The 13,095-nt window shown below is 33.7% G+C and overlaps 1 protein-coding gene across 1 annotated transcript in view; it reads left to right on the forward strand.

Moving 5' to 3' along the window:
• Window positions 1–13,095, forward strand: part of LOC129230564 (small subunit processome component 20 homolog) — a 141,772-nt gene that overhangs the window by 87,673 nt on the left and 41,004 nt on the right. The window contains exons 40-44 of the mRNA XM_054864969.1: window positions 3,382–3,455; window positions 4,361–4,512; window positions 4,599–4,738; window positions 6,405–6,561; window positions 10,193–10,291. Of these exons, the coding sequence (XP_054720944.1) occupies window positions 3,382–3,455; window positions 4,361–4,512; window positions 4,599–4,738; window positions 6,405–6,561; window positions 10,193–10,291 (622 nt within the window). The remainder of the gene's footprint in view (window positions 1–3,381; window positions 3,456–4,360; window positions 4,513–4,598; window positions 4,739–6,404; window positions 6,562–10,192; window positions 10,292–13,095) is intronic.

The following is a 13,095-nucleotide window of genomic DNA, read 5'->3' on the forward strand; positions in this document are numbered from 1 at the left end:
TTCCAGCAGACAGACAAAGGGTATGGTGATCAAACTGAGAAGGGCAGGTTGGTTCTTACGTCAAATCTCAGCCAATACCAACATGGATACGTCCCCAGTACATCAGCTGTGGCAAAGATGGTTGGAGCAAGGAAAGTTTGAGGGATGCAGGTGCAGCTAGAGTGACGTCAGCACACATGAATCGATGTATCCCCTGAAAAGCAGTGTCAGCCATGTGTACCTCCATTCTGATGCATGGGCAACACACTCTGAATGTTTCCATATAGACCAGAACCATTTTCCGTCGTTTGGTTGCAAGTGCATTGGGCTAATGGCCTCAGTTAAAAAGATTGTCATTTTTCCCACAGCATAGACGTCAATGCTTGGAACATTGCCTTGCTGGAGCGACTGGAAGGGCGAAACGTCATGTTCTCAAATGAGTCACGCTTCTGTTTTTGCAGTGAAAGCCGCACACGAGTGTGGCATCGATATTTGAAGACAGGTCTAATCCGGCAGCAACTGTGGTGTGCCCCACCGCCTGACAATGCGCCATTATAATTTGGAGCACTATTGCAAATGATATCACATCACCTCAGTTTGTATTCAGAGCACTATGACTGCCAAACGATATGTGCAGAATGTGCTGCGACCGGTGGCAATCCCTTACCTTCAGAGGGTGCCTAATTACAATTTTTCAGCAGGATAATGCCTGAATACACAGTGCTCACATCTCCCAACATACGCTACAAGTGTACAGATGCTTCCATGACCTGTGGCTACTGAACTCTCCTGCATGGTGGCGACAGATCAGGGAAATCAGTGAGATCAGGGAAAAATCAGGGAATTTCGAAAAAATAACAAAAAATCAGAAAAAATTGATTTTATGAAGAAAAAAAAAATTTTTTTTTTTGCTTTGCAAAATTAAATACCCTAGTTCTCTACACATTTTCTGCCAATTAGCTGTTCAAAAAAAAAGGTAAAATTAATGAGGTGCGATTAGACACTGCCGCATATTTGTGCATCTTTTTTCCTCAACGTCAAAGTATTGCATCTTACTTATTAACCACAGGATGAACTTCCTAAGATTGCTTCTGTGTCTGTAAAGTTGTTTATTTTACCTAGCTTGAAGTTTGCTTTCACCCTTTCAATACTACGTAAAATAAACAACCCTAAAGGCAAAGAGGAAACTGTCATTAATGCCTTAGCTCCGTTGCCTTTATTCCATTGTCTTGAAGTAATAAGCGTATTGTGATCAAGATTTCAAGAAGAAATCTTTGTTTTTTGAATTAATACTTATAAAAGCTTAAAAGTTATTACTTCTTCACGTTTTTTATGTAATTGCTAAAATTGAACTTTGAATGAAAAAAAAACTTTGTTTTTTGCCGTTATACTATTTGCTGTCACCACAGATTAGAAAGGTTTTCTTTTTTTTCCTGCTTAAATGATTCTTTTATTTTAAAACCAAGTTGTATTCTTTTATACATTTTGAAATTAACCAATTGTTTTTTTCCCCTTGCATTTTAAAGCTGTTTGTTACAAAAGCAACCTAAGATTTATTTTTTGATACATACTGAAATCATTTGAAATAGAGTTAACTTGTGCACTTAAGTAAATATCTTTATGTTTTTTTATTGTTAAAAATGCTGTAATCATTCATTAAAACCTATGTTCTTGATTAGAGAAAAGCTCCTTATGGATGTCAAAAGTCATCTGTTTTGCATAAATATGTCAATTAGTTATATAAGAATAACTACATTGCTTCTTTTATTTCACTCTATTACTTTTTTTTTTTTTTTTTTTTGCAACAATTATTATATTGTTTGAAAATTTAGTTCAAAATAATTTCAATTACTTTTTAGTTCTATCATAAATACATATATGTTTTTAAGAGTGATTTTAATAGTTTCTTAAAATTCTTATGCTAAGTGGTTACTGGAAGTAATTTTTTTTAAATTTTATATAACTTTCCATATAGAAAAATTTAATATAGTGTTTTGTAGGGTTTTTCCAAACAAAATTGACTTCATATGTTTTCTTTAACCCTTTATTAAAAAAACAGCATCTTTTTAAAATTATATCTTTAGTTCTACAACTTTACGTAACTTAAAACGTATAAAATACTGCATTTTATACAAACATAGAATGGATTTCAAGCAGAGCAAAGAAAGGAAACCATTATCATTGGTAACGTAAATCAGGGAAATTTGATGAATCTAATCAGGGAAAAGTCAGGGAACTTTTTTTCACAGTTTCTGTCGCCACCCTGTCCTGCTCTGTCACCAATCGAACACGTGTGGGATGTGATTGGACGCACAAGCAACCCTGCAAATGGTTGACTGGGAATGAAGAGCCATTGGTCAGGGCTCCATTTGCACTCTTATTGACTCTGTTCCTAGATGTGTTTCTTCGTGCATCGTCGTTTGTGGTGGTCCTACATCCTACTGAGCCGACTGTGTTCTCCTTCTGTAATCTGAATATAGGTTTGAAATAAAAATCACTTGGTTCTATTATTCCTTGCTATCTCTGTGGCCTTTTGCCAAATTTCATCCCTTCTGGACCACTTCTTCTTTGTGTTGCGTTTTCAATGTCAAGCAGTGTATGTATGGATAGATTAAAAATTACAAAATGCTTGAACAAGTTTTATCATTCATAGATTTAACATTTTTATAAAATCTGAACGAAAAAGTTGTCTTAAAAATATATACACAACCAGTATTAAAAGCTGGTTTCACTACTGATATTCAAAATTTGCATATTCTAAGGTCATGTAATACTTTTGAAACAGTGGTGAGATAAATGCAAATCAATCTTTCCGTTTCCCCCCGCCTATCAAAATGACTCGAAATGTAGTTTTTCAAAACATAGATTTAAAATTGTAGACACTGAAAAAAGAAAAAAAGACTTATTATTTGTTGAATTTTGTCAAAAGGTGATAATTTTGATACAGTATTTTGTTTTGGATCACCAAAAAGAGGTAATGCAGAGAAATTTACAGATTAGGCAGTTTCTAAAGAAGCATGTTTTTCCAAAATCAAAATCTACAGTAGGCACAACCACTGGCATAAGCACGTTCCTTGATTGTCCAAAATACAAGGTTTTGCAAAACTGGGTGAAGATTGAATGAAGATTGAACAAATGAATGGTTAAGTGTTCTTTTAATTAAATTTTGAGTTAGTTGATACTGTATTTCAATATCAGTTCCATAACACTAAATAAAAAATGTATGTTGTAAGTTTCTTGTGTAAATTGATGTTAGTACAAATGTGGAACATTTACTTAATTTTTTCCTTGCTTGAACAGTAGCGAACTTCTTTTTTACTTTTATTCAATCACTCTCTTTATACATGCATTCCATTTAATAGTGTTAGTAGCATTGTTCTAAGATATCTCTTTTCTTTTTAGGATTGTAGTAGCACTTTTAGATGCATTCCATTTCAATTTAGAAATCACAGAGAATAACATTGATAACATAAACGGTATGAAAATCTTCCTTTTCTTTGTAATATCTCTGGTATTTTTGTGTTATCATAAATGAATTTATTAAAGCAATGTTATTGAAACAGTGCAGAAGGCTTGAGCTTATGTATAAAGCAATTATGAGCATTTTATGCCTTGAAAAATGGGTTAATTGTAACCCTGAACATGGCAATGCAGTGATTCCAATATTTTGTGCATTGTTTAATATTGTTTTTATCATATTTTTTTTCTGCACAAAGAAAATTGTTTTTTATTCCTACTTGTAAGTGGTTCATGTATGTTTTATTACTCAGTTATTTTAGTGTCAGTCTGCACGATTTTGTGAAGATGTTCATAGCAGGAGTGTAGTGAGTGAGGATCAGGAATCCCCCCCCCCCCCGACATACACACAGAAGTTGTGGTTTTAAAACCATATTGCCAACTCTAATGTTTTGACCGTAGAGTTTAGTTCAACTCTCCCCCCCCCCCCTCATCTCATATTTTACCTACCTGGGAAAACTGATGACCCCCTTCCCCTTGCCAATGGTAAATTACAAGTACACTAGCAATTTGCAGCATACTTGAAATTGATTAATAATATTGGTCATATTAAGATAGTTCAACTATACCTAATTTTTAAGAATTTAATTTTCCCAAATTTAAGCCACAGCAAATGAGTCAGTGTTTTGAAATAATTAATGATTTATTATAATTCATTGTCGAAGTGAAGATGATGTTTGAATCATGCATAGTTATTATCCTCCCACTCTTGCAAACTTCTGACTGTTGATCTTATTTTTTTATGTTGATAAAATTATATTGATATTTTTGATCTGTTACATTCTGTGTTTCTTTAAAAATTTAAAACTAACTGTGTATAATTCAGTTATCCTTTAATTACAATTTCATTATGTTTTGATTTCAGAAAGTTGTTCCATTGATCTCAAAGAAACTGATCCTGTTCAGAAAGAAAATACAGCTGATTCTCAGGAATTGTCTCCAGCAGCTGTGAAGAAAATCACAATTACAATTAAGAAAAGCATTCTACCATTATTGCATCGATCATTAATGAGAAAGGTGTGTATTTGAGTATAAATACTATTTCTAACTGGAGATACTGATGTTGATTCATGTTTATAAATGTCATTGCTTTTTGATGCTAGACAAAACAAGACGATGAGCACAAGTTGGCTGGTCATTACTATCCAGAAGATGAAGAAATATTGCGTGTTCCAATTGCATTAGCAATGGTTAAATTATTGCAGAAACTTCCTGAAAATAGTTTGGAAAAAAATCTTCCTGGGTAAGTATTATTTTTTCATAATATGTAATATTGTTTGTTCTGTGTGTTTAGCATCGGCATGTCAAGACCAAATATCTTTCCCACCCTCCACCCCTTGTGGTTGTCATGATTACGGCACTATGAACTTGTCTCCATATTTCTTCTGCAAAACATGAAATGCCTGTTATTCCAGTTACATATAATAAAAATAATAGCAAGGTGTGAATCAAATTTACTATAGATTCATTGACAAAAACAAATTTTGACATTTAAAAAAAAATGTTAAAACATTTTTTGAAAAAATTAAATGTTTAAGTGCAGTCAACCTTTGTTTTACGCAGAGGTTACATTCCACAAAAATGCAGCGTAAATTAAGACTTAATAGTTGTAGTATCAAAATAGAGGTTAGGTTCCTTAAATTAAAAAATATATATATATATTTCTAGTGATGATTAAACATACAATAAGTTTAATGTGCACTTATATTTCATACATCTGCACAGCATGCGTAAAGAAAGTATGAATTAATTTAGTGTTAATAAAAAAAGACCTAAATATTATAGTTCCTTCTGCATTCATTAATCATATTTGATCAATTCTTTATAAGGAATTAACGCATCAATGATCATTCACATTACTTCCATAATGGGATCTTACTTCACTAACAAATCAGAAAGATCATTTGCCCTTGCCTAAGAATAACTAAAAATTTTCAATGTAGCAGTTTTTGGTTGTATGTCATCAATGACAGTATCCTCGTTGCTTTCGTCCCCCTATGTTGCTTCTAAAAGGTTTTCTTCCAGTGAGCTCTGAATTGTGTGAGTTGGATGACATTACTTCTGGAAGCAGCTCTGGAATCAATCGTTAAAAAGAAATGTCTAGTAGCCGAAACTTAATTATTAGCTCGTCAAAATTCAGTTGGTTGCATGTTATCTGCAATTTCATTAGTTCGGATTTTGAAAGTGTGGAAAATTTTATCTCTTTGCAATGTTGCATCCGTATAAAATCAAAACACATCTGCATAAAACAAAATAAATAAATCAAATCTTAAACCTCATATACTCAAGTCCTAAAATGAGAGTCTACTGTATTTTTAAAAATGAAGGAAACTGAAGTTTTCAAGCCAAGGGTGCCCATATAGGGTGGCAAGAGAGGGCTCAAGTGCCCCCACCCCTTAGAATTTGGGACTTCTTTGCTTTTAGTACTTGTTTCTTTGCAAAAATGTAAAAACATTTCTTCTTCAGCCATTAATGAATAAGTTATTAAAAATGTCAAACTTTAATAACTCTAATCTGTACTGATATCGGTTTCCATGGGGAATATATCCTGCTAAACCACAGGGAAAATATCTGAGCCCCCCTTAAAATTTTGCATATGGGCGCCCTTGTTTCAAGCTAGAGTTTTGCGACGCATTTTTTGATTTATTAGGGAAAGCGTTAATTATCTTTAATTTTGAAAATCATAAAATGATTTGGACCACGTGAATTTTGAAATTCCATGTACTAACACTATACTTATTTCAATGAAGCTCCTTAATAGAGACGCATAAAAACATGAGTCATGCTGTTTCCTCTCTTACCGGTTCCATGGAGATGACCCTGGAAACATCTCATTGACATTCCCGTTGCAAAGAAACGTACTATAGTGTTTTTCTTCCCTTCTAAATTTTGTATTTGTTTCTTTCTAGATTGCTGTTAAAAATGTGTGGATTACTGAAATCTAGAACCGAAAGCATTCGTGAAACAACCAGAGAAACCCTTGTTAAAATGATGCAGTCACTGGGCCCTAAGTATTTTCATTGCTTGTTAACTGAAATGAAAGGTGTTATGACAAAAGGATATCAGGTATGTTTTGTTGAAATTTTAATTTATATATATACTAGCAGTACCCGCACAGCAATGCCTGTGCTAAAAATTTAATGGAAGTCTGTTGAATAAAAAAAAATGACGCCCCCTCCCTCTCTAATGTGAAATGATCATTTTTCTTTGTATAAAATGCGTACACACCTTTTCAAAAAAAAAAAAAATATTTAAGTTTCTTTGGAATTTAAAACTTTTCGTCAAATCATTAAATTAGATTTACAGGCTCTAAAACTATTTAGCGAGTCAAGCGATTTTTACTGCAATTTAAAACAGTTCGCCAAATAAACAAAAAAAAAAACATCAAATAATATCTTTCATATGTAAAACTAATTCTGCAACTCTATTGTTTATCGCAAAACTTACCCAACAACCACACTATCATAATTGATCCGTCTAACGAAAAAAAAAAAGCATCCCGTGGAACATTCAAAAATCGTTGTCAGGAAAAAAAATGTCGTACATTTCACTCGGATAAAAATAAATCAAAAGTTTCTTTTCTTTCAAAACAAATCGCCAAAACAATGAATTACATTAACGGTTGCCTTAAAACAATAATCCTAGACTGAACTGCTCAGCGCTTAACGTGCCAAGCGCAGACGCTAACGATCCACAGCCCTTTTGCGAGTGAAGCGGATGTTTTTTCTTTGGCAATAATAAATGTTTCGCCAAACAAACAAAAGCTATAAAATCACATTAACAGTAGCTTTTAAATCTTTATATATTAAGAGCTGCGTTTCCCGGTTTTGCCTGATCTACCTTGAGAATAAAAATTGTGTCAAGTGACATATATGCAACAATCAGGCTTAAGTAAAAGAAAAAGAAATACCATGCAAAATTACCCTTCCAAACTATGACGACAGATATTAAAATACTTTGACGAAATTAAAATGCGAAAGATGGATTTTAAAAGCGTAACCATGGAAACATGAAATAAAATAAGTTTGAGAAATTAAATGCAAAATAAGAAAATAAACAATGGATTCAAGAAGCGTAACCATGGAAACGCGAAAATAAAATGGTTGACAACTTGAATCAAAATGACATATTTCAAAATTGATTTAAAAACACTTGTAACTTTTTACTTTTTTTCCTTTGAAGATAGAAGCTAATTTTTTCAACCAAAGGTCAATAGAGATCTAGAGTAAAAAATGTCGCTTTTTCCAATGGTGTCAAAAAGAAAATTGTGGGACAGTTCCTTCACTTTTTATTGATAGAATTAATGAAGAAAGTAGTGCCTAAATTTCAGCTAAGCCTAAAAAAGTTCGAGCTAAAAACGCAAATTACTCCCGCCGTAATTAAGTTAGAGCATTGAAACAAATTGTTTAGAACACGGAAAATTCTACCCTTTTCAACGATACATAATATTAATATGTGCAAGTAATTTTTCACCCCTTTAATAGCCATAAGCAATTTACGTGAAATTTGGGCCTAAATTGGAATAAAAAACAAACTATTTATCGGATTTTTTTCGAATTATAGCCTATGTTACTCAGTAAGAAAGCACTTTTCATATAGTGAAGGAATTTTTCAAATATGTGCAGTGGTTCCGGAGATTACCTCGAACATATAAACACACAAAAAACCGCCCTCTCTCTTTATAATATTAGTATAGATATGTATACTCTTCTTCTTTTTAAGATAATAATCAAGGCTTAATTTCCATAGAAGCTCAGTTCCGTTGCTACTTGTATTTTTTGAAGGTTTTTCATAATAAATAATAGAACGTAAGATACATGAATACAGTCAAACATCCTTAATGCAAAATCATTTAATGTGAAATATTGCTTTAGGTGAAGTCTTTGTTTATGTGAGTTAGCATTTGCTTAATAGTTTCTTAGATATATTGAAATCTGGTTACCATGAAGCAATTGTTACGGTTCCGTGAGTTTCATGTAACGAGGTTCGAGTGTAATAAGTTTTGAAGAATATAAGACTCCTATAGTGTTTGAAATTAGCTTCTAAACATGAGCAAATGTAGGATTTTCAATAAAGTAATATATTTATGTGTTTTAAACCAAAGCATTGTTCCTAAAATTCAGACTTTGAGTAATATTTGAAGAATCTTGTAAAGCATGATTCTTTATCATTGAATTGTGGGATAAATTTGATATTTGTATTATTAATATTTAAAGTAGTAGTGCCCAACTTTTTTTACACAAGTGTCACACTTCAAGATAAATCCCATGGGCCAGAACATATGTTGAATTTTGTTCAAGATAGCAGGAGAAAACACAGAAAAGAAAACTATTTTGTGTACTAAGGATTGTTGTTATTATTACCGACTTATTTTGTTAATCTGAAGTTTTTGTCTGCTTTTAGAAACCAACTTCTGACTATGCAATAGCCCAGTTATCACATCCGTAGTCTGCAGTTTTGTTCTTATTGAAACTTATGAAACTGGATTAGGGAATAACCGAGCTAAATGCAGATGTCATCTCATTGAAGCTGAGAGTGCCAACAAGCTGGTGGATAAAGTGAATTTATCTCACCAGCAAGTGTCCACAGCATGGTGCGGTTTGACTTGTGAATTGAAGGCAAAGCTTGGGTATCTAGCAGTTAGTTACCACCCCTAAGCCAGCTTCAATGAAAAGATATTTGCCTCCAGCTCAGTTATTCCTTAATCCAGACTGATGAGTTCTAATAAGAAAGAAACTGCAGTCTCTTGATGTGATAACCGGGCTGTCCAGTATATTGCATGTAGCAAGGGCATCCATATGCAAAATTTAAAGGGGGGGGTGAGCTCAAAAATTTTCTCCATAATTTAGCAGAATATTTTCCCTGTGGAAACCGATTTCAGTATAGATTAGAGAGATTAAAATTTGACATTTGTAATAACTTATTCATTAATAGCTAGAAATGAAATTTTATACATTTTTGCAAAGAAAAAAGCACTAAAAGCAAGAAAGTTCTCATATCTAAGGCTTGAGCTCCCCATTGCCTCCATATATGGGTGCCCTTGGCATATAGTTCCGCCTTAGCACTGGCTTAGGGGCAGTAATTTACTGTTAAATAACTTCTGACTTTATGTCTCTGAATTTGTTGCAGTCATTTTTAATAGCAAATGAAGATGATTTTGGAAAGTTCCAGGAACTAATTTTCAATTTGTAACATTGAGCATATCAATGTGCCACAATTAGTGGCTCCCCAAATTTGAAACCAAGTAGTCAGAAATTCGTTTCTGAAAAATCAAATGCAATTAATAAAATAAGCATCAAATAATGATAACTATTTTTAACTTGTAATTGCTTTCTTTTCCTTATTTTTTGTGTTATTTAGAAAATTTCAAATATTTTGAAATCTTGATTTCTGACCCGAGAAAATCATTTTTATATGAGATGCGATCTTCGGGTAGAAAAGGGTTGGACACCTCTGCTCTAACTTTGTCTGAAATAAATTGTGCAGTTATGCTCTTACCATTGAATGAAACAGTTTCATCAAATATTTGTGTACAAAATTTTGATTTTATTTATGTTTTTAAATTTTATTTATTCCTTTAATTGGAAAAAATAAAAATAATAATGCTGCAATTTTGCTTGTCCCACATTCTACATTCCATTATTATTTCCCCCCCCCAAATTTGTATCTCATTTTTACGTTCAAATTAAACTTTTAGGTGCATGTCATGACTTTTACTGTCAATGCAGTACTGCTTAGTATTGATGGACAGATGAAATCTGGAGACTTGGACAGTTGTGTTCATGATTTGACTCAGGTACTTTTTAAGTTTTTGTAAAATCATATTTGCATTTTACCAAATACTTTATAAAAGCTGTATGACATGCCTTCTAGTTTGTTAAATTTTGACTATAGAAAGATGATGTACAATCTAGCACTTAAAATGTAAAATAAGAAAAAAAGAAAGAGCTTATTTACTGAGCACAAATTTAAAGGAAGCATATGCATGTGTTTTAAACTTCATGGAATCTCAGTGTGTGACTATGAACTTCGTGGCAAGAATCAATTGCTAAAAATCATTATCACTATCAACATTGGTTGGAAAAGTGGTAAAGCAAAATAGACTGAATTTTCAATGAGTGGGTTACGACAACTTTAATAATAAACACTAGATAATTTCAGCTTTAATTGTTGTGACTGTGTTACTTCAATCCTAGTAACTAGATCTCTTAGAATTAAGTGTACCCTATTTTTCTGTGTCTAATCCACTGATTATCTGTTAAAAAAGTGTGAAGTTAATGAGGTGCTGATTATGCGCTGCCGCAGATTATCTGTGATTTTTTTTCCTCAACAACACTGTATTGAACCTCAACATTTACCGTAGGATTCACCAAGAGACTGTTACCGCTGCCAGAATGTTGTTTATTTTACATAGCTTGAATGACTTTCCTGTCTATAGGTTGTTGTTTTTTTACACAGCTTATACGTCTTTCGCTGCCCATAAGTCTTTTTTTTTTTTTTTTTTTTTTTTTTTTTTTTTTTTTTTTTTTGAGCAATCACGATTGTTTATTGCTTTCATTTGACTGTTTTGAAGTCCTATCATTTTATTTTCCCGCCAGCACCCTCTGCAGCATCACCGTCGACCGGATCCTCACGATGCTGCTCCTATAGCGAAAGCCGTCTCCAGTAGTGTTCACTCTAGAAAAAAAAAGGGCAGGGTGCTGGTCTTTGAAAGGGGCACTATTTGTTATAAAAAGGGCCCTTTTTCAGTGCGGTGTCCCCCTAGCCAAGACCAATGGTGCACCCCTCAAAAAGTACTGAGTCCTCCCTTTTACAAAACAATAAAGAGGTGAAATAACATCTTGAAACACCTTGCAAAAATTTAAACAGTGTAGTCTGCACTATGAACCCCCCCCCCCCCCGATCGCCGCCATCACTGACTTCAGTATTAAATATCCTTATTTCATATGGAAAATGTAATTGTTTTTAGCAAAGGATTAGCCCCCCCCCCCCCCAAACAAATGTTTTCCACACTCCATAGGAACATTTAGATAATGCTGAAACTTGGATTTGTGTGTTTTTCAACACTTTTCAAGCCTTAAATTTAAATACTTGTCCTATAAGTTATAGGCATTTCAAAACCCTATTAATTTCAATTTAAGAAGAACAGTATTTAATTACTAATCTCCCTTTCCAACCTACAAAAAAACTGCCTAGTAATGTGCATTGTGCCATTACATATTTTAGTAGACATCAAAACATTGATGAATGTTAATTCTCCTTTTTAAATATATTACACTTCAAACCGAATAATTAAATTAAAATACTGTGTATAGTGCTTCAAAAATGCAGTCGTAGCAAGGTGCAAAACAAAAATAAGCAGCTCTGGCCAATCCAAAATTTTTATCTCAGACAATTTTTGTGAAAATTATGTCAATAAGTTTTTAAAATAATCCGTTATACGAATTATATATTCAAAGATAATAAAAATATTTAGCACAAAGGAACGAAAAAAATGATTATTTTGCCGCAGAAAATTTCCTTAGAAAAGCAATATGTTTCCATTTCAAGCGCTTTTTTTTTTTTTTTTTTTGAACTGGGGAAGGGGGTTAAAAATCCAAGGGGCAAAAAATACCCTTGCATTTTAGGGTATTTTTTGCCCCTCTGTACGCTTTGTACTCTTTTCTACTTATGAAACAATCAGAATGTTAACTTTCCAGAAACAGATATGAAAAGAATGCTATACAATCACTAGCAATGCGCTAAAATTTCTAAGCCTAACTTCCATGTGCAAACGAAAAATGGACACAAAGGGCTGAAATGCTAGGAAAATGTCCTATTTCCTCTCTCATTGTTGATTCTCAGAAGATCAAGGATGGAGATGAATGAAATAATGATCTCTTCCTTCCCAAAGAACCATACCCCTTCCCACCCCCTGTCAAAAACCCACCTTCAGTAGAAGGAAGAACATGCCTTTGTCTCCTACTGATAAGCCTGTTAGAATTCCTAGAATCCTTCCCCTCTTTGCCATGGTGTTTGCTTCCTCTTTTATTTATGGGGCCGTTTTCAGGGTGAAATTCTGTGAATAATGATAAGAAATGGGCGTTTTTGTGGACGATCGCTGGACAAGTAAAATTGCCCCGATATTGTGCGAGTACAAACGATGCTTGAGGCATCTTTTTAAAAACACAAGGTACATTTTCCTTTTTTCTTAAGGGGCGGGGCGCATTTTGCGATCTAAAAAAGGGCAGGGCGCATTCTGCTGATGTGGAAAAGGGCAGGGCGCTGCGCCCTTCAAAAATGGCCTAGCGGGAACACTAGTCTCCAGCTTGCATCCATGTCCTACACACACGCGCATACATACACGTACACACACAAACACATACACGCATACATACACGTACACACACAAACACATACACACACCTACACACATACACACAAACACATACACACATGCATACATACAGACACTTACACATACACACAACTACCCACACATTCATGCCTGCACAGAGACACAAACACATATGCCTATACACACATACACATACCCCGCCCCCACGCACACAAATACTCATACGCACAACTACCCACTCACTCATGCCTGCACACACACAG

This window comes from Uloborus diversus, chromosome 9, assembly GCF_026930045.1.
Source record: "Uloborus diversus isolate 005 chromosome 9, Udiv.v.3.1, whole genome shotgun sequence".
Taxonomy (NCBI): Eukaryota; Metazoa; Arthropoda; class Arachnida; order Araneae; family Uloboridae; genus Uloborus; species Uloborus diversus.